The sequence below is a fragment of the Myotis lucifugus genome, unplaced genomic scaffold, assembly GCF_000147115.1.
Source record: "Myotis lucifugus unplaced genomic scaffold, Myoluc2.0 scaffold_498, whole genome shotgun sequence".
Lineage (NCBI taxonomy): Eukaryota > Metazoa > Chordata > Mammalia > Chiroptera > Vespertilionidae > Myotis > Myotis lucifugus.
In genome coordinates this window covers 466095-472838 of record NW_005871546.1, presented here as the reverse complement: position 1 = coordinate 472838, position 6744 = coordinate 466095, and the positions used below count along the sequence as shown (strand labels likewise).

Sequence of the window (6744 nt, the reverse complement as noted above, 5' to 3'; positions counted from 1 at the left end):
GCTGCCCGGATCAGTGTGCGCAGAGATTAACACACACAGTATGGTGGGATCTCAGGCCTTGCTGGCGATGGGTGGGGGCGGGGCGAAGGCGAGGGGCCACTCCCCTAACCCCCCAGCGCTTGGGGTCTCTGCTGCCTCACCCCGCCCCACAAAAGGCCAACGTCCCCAGGTCCAAGTCTACACTCGCGCTCACCCACCTGCACCCACTCCTCTCCTGCCCCTCCCGGCCTTGATGCCAGAAATCCTGGGGACGGCAAGACCCCCACCCAGCACCCACCTTGCTTAGGTGAGGCATCTGGGCACGGGGGCACCCACCATGGGACGCGGGGCCGGCAGCCATGGCTGGGGGTGAAGCCCTGGGGGGTATTGGCATCCCAGATGCCCTGCCCTGCCCCGCCCCGCCCCGCCCCACATCCGAGTTAACCCTCCCTGGTCTGGAGTTGGTCCCTGGTCCCATTGGGGTCTGGGAAGGGGCCGGCCACCCCAAGGAGCTTCTCCCTACCGTAGGGAGAAACTGAGGCCCCTGCGGGGAGGACTTGCTAGGAGCTGCGTGACTGGGGAAGGTGCTGAGGTGGGACCCGAAGACGTGGGCTTAGAGGAGGGTCTTGTGAGAAGGTAGAGGCTCAGGAAGAGGAAGGGGAGCTCAGAGACGGGGTGAGGACTCGGGGAGAGGATGAGGTCAGGGAAGGGGAGGGGGCTCTGTGGGGGAGGGTCTCCAGGAGAGGGAATTTTGGCGAAGGTGGGCTGGGGTGGGGACAATGGGTCTACTGTAACCCCTGCAGGGACCAGCAGTGGAGGGGGCTGTGGGGTCAGACAAGGGGTCTGACTGCCCTAGGATGTGTGCTTGTGATTGTGTGATGTCCTGGGTGTCATCGTGGGGATGCCATCAGCACCTATGACATTTTGTGGCTGCACAGGGTGCTGGGTAGGGGTCCTTTGAGACTTGGGGGGAGGTGGAAGGTAGCTCACTTCCCATCCGCTGCACAGGACCTGGGTGGGGCCAGTTAGGGAACTGGCAGAGACCCCTCTATTGGGAAGGAAGGATCACACACACACACACTGGCCAGTTCCAGCCCTTTCCCTCCTCCAACTCCTTGGCCATCCCCGCCCCAGACCTCCTTTGCTGGGGCCATTTTAAGGGCTACAAACAGGTGCCTTTCTGCTTTTTGGAAACAAGAGGCAGGCTCTGTGGGGCGCGGTTATGGTGTTTTGGTCAGGTTCAAACCACGGACTAATGAAAGGACAGGGTCCTCTCGTGGCCACGTGCAAGTCCCAGCTGGAGGGCAGGGCCCTCCCAGCACAATCATAGCCAACGGCTGTGGTTGTAAGCTTGAACCTATGGTCCAAACACGTGGCCCCACGTGCCTTGTGCTAGAGTTCAGGTGCGTGTAGTTGAGTAGGGTTGGAGCTCACGAGAATGCTGTAAACAACGTGATCACGCCCCTACTTTGCCTCGTGGCATCTGCTATAAAATAAAGACACGGCTTGTGGGCGCTGGCGTTGTCTCCTCTTCAGGGAGCAGCGTCCCACCGAGACCCAGCTTTCATTCTCTTGTCTGTCTTTCCTTAATCCTTTCACCCCCACACTCAGGATCACCCTTGGTCGGGCTGGCGCGGCACAGTCCACATCGAATGAAGCGATCTCATTAATGGAAACCATGCAGGTCAATTTGCAAAAAACTATATAATTGCACGAACCCATAAAGCATTGCAGTTACATTGTATTTTGGTCATTCGAATAGTCTTCGTCTTCAAGTTCCTGGCGCTTTTAGAAATGCCCTCTCTCAGAAAAAGGAAGGAAACCAACGAAACTGATACACTTCTGAAAGTATTTAACGATAATTTATCAGATATTCCTAGTGAGATCGAAGATGCGGATGACTGTTTTGACGATTCCGGAGACGATTCTACTGATTCTACTGACAGTGAAATTATTAGACCTGTAAGGAAGCGCAAGGGGCGGTGCTTTCAAGTGATTCCGACACTGACGAAGCTACTGATAATTGTTGGTCTGAAATGGACACACCACCACCTTACAAATGTTTGAAGGTCATGCTGGGGTCACCACATTTCCGTCTCAGTGTGACTCTGTACCCTCTGTGACCAATCTCTTTTTTGGTGATGAATTGTTTGAGATGTTGTGCAAAGAGCTGTCCAACTATCACGATCAAACCGCAATGAAACTCGAAACACCATCTAGAACACTAAAGTGGTCTCCGGTTACACAGAAGGACATCAAGAAATTCCTTGGCCTAATTATTCTGATGGGTCAAACAAGAAAAGAGAGCTTGAAAGACTATTGGTCAACAGATCCTTTGATATGTACCCCTATATTTCCACAGACAATGAGTCGCCATAGATTTGAGCAAATATGGACATTCTGGCATTTCAATGATAACGCCAAAATGGACAGTCGCTCCGGGAGACTTTTCAAGATCCAACCTGCATAAATTTCGAACAATATACAAACCAAAGCAACAGTTGTCTTTGGATGAGGGAATGATTCCATGGAAAGGACGTTTCAAATTTCGCATGTACAACCCAGCGAAAATAACAAAATACGGTTTACTTGTTCGGATGGTGTGCGGGAGTGACACCGGCTATATCTGCAATATGGAGATATACACTGCTGAAGGAAGGAAATTGCAAGAAACTGTTCTTTCAGTCCTTGGACCCTATCTTGGCATCTGGCACCATATTTACCAGGATAATTATTACAATGCTACATCTACTGCTGAATTGCTGCTACAGAACAAAACTAGAGTCTGTGGGACTATTAGGGAGAGTAGAGGTTTACCGCCAAATTTGGAAATGAAAACATCAAGAATGAAGAAAGGTGACATAATATTTTCCAGAAAAGGCGATATTCTTCTCCTCGCATGGAAAGACAAGCGGGTTGTCCGAATGATATCAACGATCCATGACACTTCTGTCTCGACAACAGGAAAAAAAAAAATAGAAAAACGGGAGAGAACATTGTAAAACCTACCTGCATCAAGGAATACAATGCCCACATGAAAGGCGTTGACCGTGCGGATCAATTCCTTTCGTGTTGTTCCAGTCTAAGGAAAACGATGAAATGGACAAAAAAAGTAGTGCTGTACCTTATAAACTGTGGACTTTTCAATTCATGTAGAGTGTACAACGTCCTCAATCCACAAGCAAAAATGAAGTATAAACAGTTTCTGCTATCAGTGGTGAGAGACTGGATAACGGATGACAATAATGAAGGCTCTCCGGAACCAGAGACAAATCTGTCCAGCCCTTCCCCTGGGGGTGCAAGGAGAGCACCTCGTAAAGATCCACCCAAAAGGTTGTCAGGTGATATGAAGCAGCATGAACCTACGTGTATTCCAGCAAGTGGAAAGAAAAAATTTCCTACGCGAGCCTGCAGAGTTTGTGCCCCCCATGGAAAAAGGAGCGAAGCTAGATATTTATGTAAATTTTGTTTGGTCCCTCTTCATAGAGGGAAATGTTTTACGCAGTACCATACGTTAAAAAAGTACTAGGAACTTTAATTGTTTAATTGTTTTTGTAAATAAAAATGTTATAATTATTGAAAAACAACACCTTAAGTGCATTATGATCTGTAGTTATGATGATTTAAATAACATGCAATTTGCCCCAAAACTGGCGTATGTCTTAGAGATTTCTATGCAGCACGAAATGTGTTAAAGAGCAAAAGTGAGATAAGGCCAAAAAGCAAAAAGGTAGGGAGCCGAAGTGTGGTAATATTAGCTGGGTGTAAAACTTGGGAAATTCAGGAAATAAGCTGTAAAAAATAAGTGGTAAGAAATAAGCTGTAGAAGCGGTAGACGTTAGAAAATAAGCGGTAGAAGTAGAGAAATAAGTAGAAATAAGCTGTAGAAAATAAGCGGTAAGAAATAAGCTGTAAAAATAAATGGTAGGAAATAAGCTATAGATATAGAGAAATAAGTAGAAATAAGCGGTAGAAATAAGTAGTAGAAATGTAGAAATAAGCGGTAGAAATAAGCTGTAGAAATAGAGAAATAAGTAGAAAATAAGAAGTAATTAGGAAATATAAAATAAGGTGGAAATCTCCTAGGTTTTGTTTAAGCCACTGTAAAGTAAAAAATGGCTGTGGTCGGTGTTGTTTAAGGAAGTAACTTTTGTTTTAGACCTAGATTGTAAGCTCTTGCAGCAGCTGCATTGTTTCTAGGCTTTGGTTATCTTTGCTTGTGTGACCAGATAGCTCCCTGGGACTTAGGGTCCGTGTGGGACGTCAGACTCAGAGTGGGAAGTCTCCAGCTCTGCAGGACCGAGGGTTGCTTGTTTCCATGCAGCAGGGGATAAAGAAAGAAGCTGAGAAGGGACCAGACTTCCACCGGCGTGGACGAGGCTGATTTGACCGGGACTGGTGCGGACTCAGTGCCGAGGTCAACCGCCCAAACAGCCTGATCCAGGGGACTGGTTTTGCATCAACGACATCTTTGCATCGGCGACATCTTACTACGCTAGTGACCGAGGTATCAGCATGGAGTCAGCTGAAGATGGCGACTGAGGCCAAGCAAATGTTAGAAAAGCAAGTGGAAGCTATGCTAGCGTTGGTGAACTGTCAGTTTTCCGTAAAATCTTGTGGAGCTAAAATCTAAGGACTTTGAGTAAGATATCCTGAAAATGTTGACATGTTTGTAACTTGGTTTTGCGTTGGTATTGCTTTGTTATTAGCCAGAGTTTTGTAACATTGCTGTTTATGGTTTTGTTAATAACCAGGGGTTTGTTTTGATTATGTTGAATAATTTATTTAGAGTTTTTTGGATAATGTAAATGGGCGTGTTTAAAAACAAAAGTAAAGGGGGAGATGTGGGGCGCGGGTATGGCGTTTTGGCCAGGTTCAAGCCTCGGACTAATGAAAGGACAGGGTCCTCTCATTGCCACGTGCAAGTCCCAGCTGGAGGGCAGGGCCCTCCCAGCACAATTATAGCCAACGGCTGTGGTTGTAAGCTTGAACCTATGGTCCAAACACGTAGCCCCACATGCCTTGTGCTAGAGTTCAGGTGCGTGTAGTTGAGTGAGGTTGAGACTCACGAGAATGCTGTAAACAACGTGATCACGCCTCTACTTTGCCTCGTGGCATCTGCTATAAAATAAAGACACGGCTTGTGGGCGCTGTCGTCTCCTCATCATGGAGCAGCGTCCCACTGAGACCCAGCTATTATTCTCTTGTCTGTCTTTCCTTAATCCTTTCACCCCCACACTCAGGATCACCCTTGGTCGTGCTGGCGTGGCACACCCCTCCTTCCCTCTCCCCTCAGGGGCTTGGGGGCAGGGCAGGATGGGGTCAGCCTTTGGCCAGCAGCCTTCCACCTGTGATCTGAATCCATTCCCACTGCTGGTGAGGACAGGCCCAGCATGAGCTGGGGTGGGGGGACTGGAGGGAGCTCCTAGCCCAGCCTGGTTACCACCCTGCCTTAGAGGCCAGTGAACGCCTCCCACCCAGCCCCACCCACACAGGTGAGGTCAGGCCGGACCCAGGCCTGGCTGTCCTCTGGATGAGTGGGCATCTACCGAGACTGAAGGCCACGGGAGGCCAGAGCTGTCCCCCACCTGGGGACAAGTATCTTCCCTGACTGACCCCGCCTACCCCAGAGGAAAGGCAGCAGGAATGGGGCCCAGAAGGACCTGGGCCCCAGCAGGGGGCAGGGGAAGGGTGTAATCCTGCCTTGGGAAGACCGGGGGCAGGTGGGGCTTGGAGAGGACAGTCCCTCCCAAGCCCAAGTGCCCCCTAGTCCCCAGGGCCTGTTGGCCTCCTGCTCACATAGGGGCTCCTTTGGGCAAGACTGGGTCCAACCCCTGGGTGTCCTCAGAAATAGGAGGGGGCAGAGGGGGTCTAGAAAGAAGGGGACGCAGGCTGTTCCACCTCCTCCTCCACTCAGACCTAGGCCTTTGGTCCAGCTGTCCCGGCCTGAAGTCCAGCTTAGCCCTGTCCCCGCGGGGCTCCCATTACTCACCCCAGGGTTTGTTTAGGTGTCAGACCAGAAGCCCCTTCTCTGCCACCGCCTCTCACCACTCCACCACCCGGTTCTGTTTCGGATCAGTGTCCTCTTCTCCCCAAGGACAAGGAGGGTCTTCCGAATCTTCGGGTCCCCAAAGCATAGAGACCCCCACCCCACCCCACCACCCCACACAGGCCGGTCAATAGACACTGAGAAATGGCTGTGTGGGTGGGGCCCGGCCCTGTGCATGTGTACTCGGGTTGCTCTGTGGCTGATGACGGTAACCGCTGGGGTGCAGGGCCAGGAGGCTGTGCAGACACACATAGCGTCCCCCAGCCCCCAAGGCCAGGCGGTTCTGGGAGTCCCCTCGGCCCAGACAGAAGCTCTGAGGATGGGGAGTAGGGGGAGGGGGGGACTGTTGGGCCCCAGGTGCCGCCTGCACTGCTTACTGCTAATGAGAGCCCGGGGACATGGGGAGGGGGACGCACCTGCTCCACTGGCGCCCCAGCCCCCCACCGGCCCCGCCCTGAGGGCTTCCCCGGAGAGCCCCCGACTCCTGCCGGCGCCGAGGGGGTACGGCAGCCCCGGTGGCCAGAGCAGGGTGCAGTCGGGTGGGCCGCTGGGACCGTGACCGCGGCAGTGTGCGCGGCAGCTGTGCGGGGTTCCGGTGGGTCGGAGACAGGGAGGTCGGGTGCCTGCGCGGTGCGGGCGACACGCGCGTCTCTGCGGGGCTGCGCGGGGTCCACGGAGCGGCTGGGGGCGCGCGGCGCGGGCGCGGCGCTGGGCGC

General features: G+C 52.1%; 2 protein-coding genes across 2 annotated transcripts in view; one reads left to right on the top strand and one right to left on the bottom strand.

Annotated features, from left to right (window-relative positions):
* Positions 1-340, bottom strand: part of RGS11 (regulator of G protein signaling 11) — an 8964-nt gene extending 8624 nt beyond the window's left edge. Inside the window, exon 1 of the mRNA XM_006103681.3 lies at positions 141-340. Coding sequence (XP_006103743.3) covers positions 141-340 — 200 coding nt within the window. The remainder of the gene's footprint in view (positions 1-140) is intronic.
* Positions 341-4510: 4170 nt separating this feature from the next.
* The window catches only part of ARHGDIG (Rho GDP dissociation inhibitor gamma), a 5232-nt gene continuing 2998 nt past the window's right edge, over positions 4511-6744 (top strand). The window contains exon 1 of the mRNA XM_006103698.2: positions 4511-4574. Within this exon, the coding sequence (XP_006103760.2) occupies positions 4511-4574 (64 nt within the window). The remainder of the gene's footprint in view (positions 4575-6744) is intronic.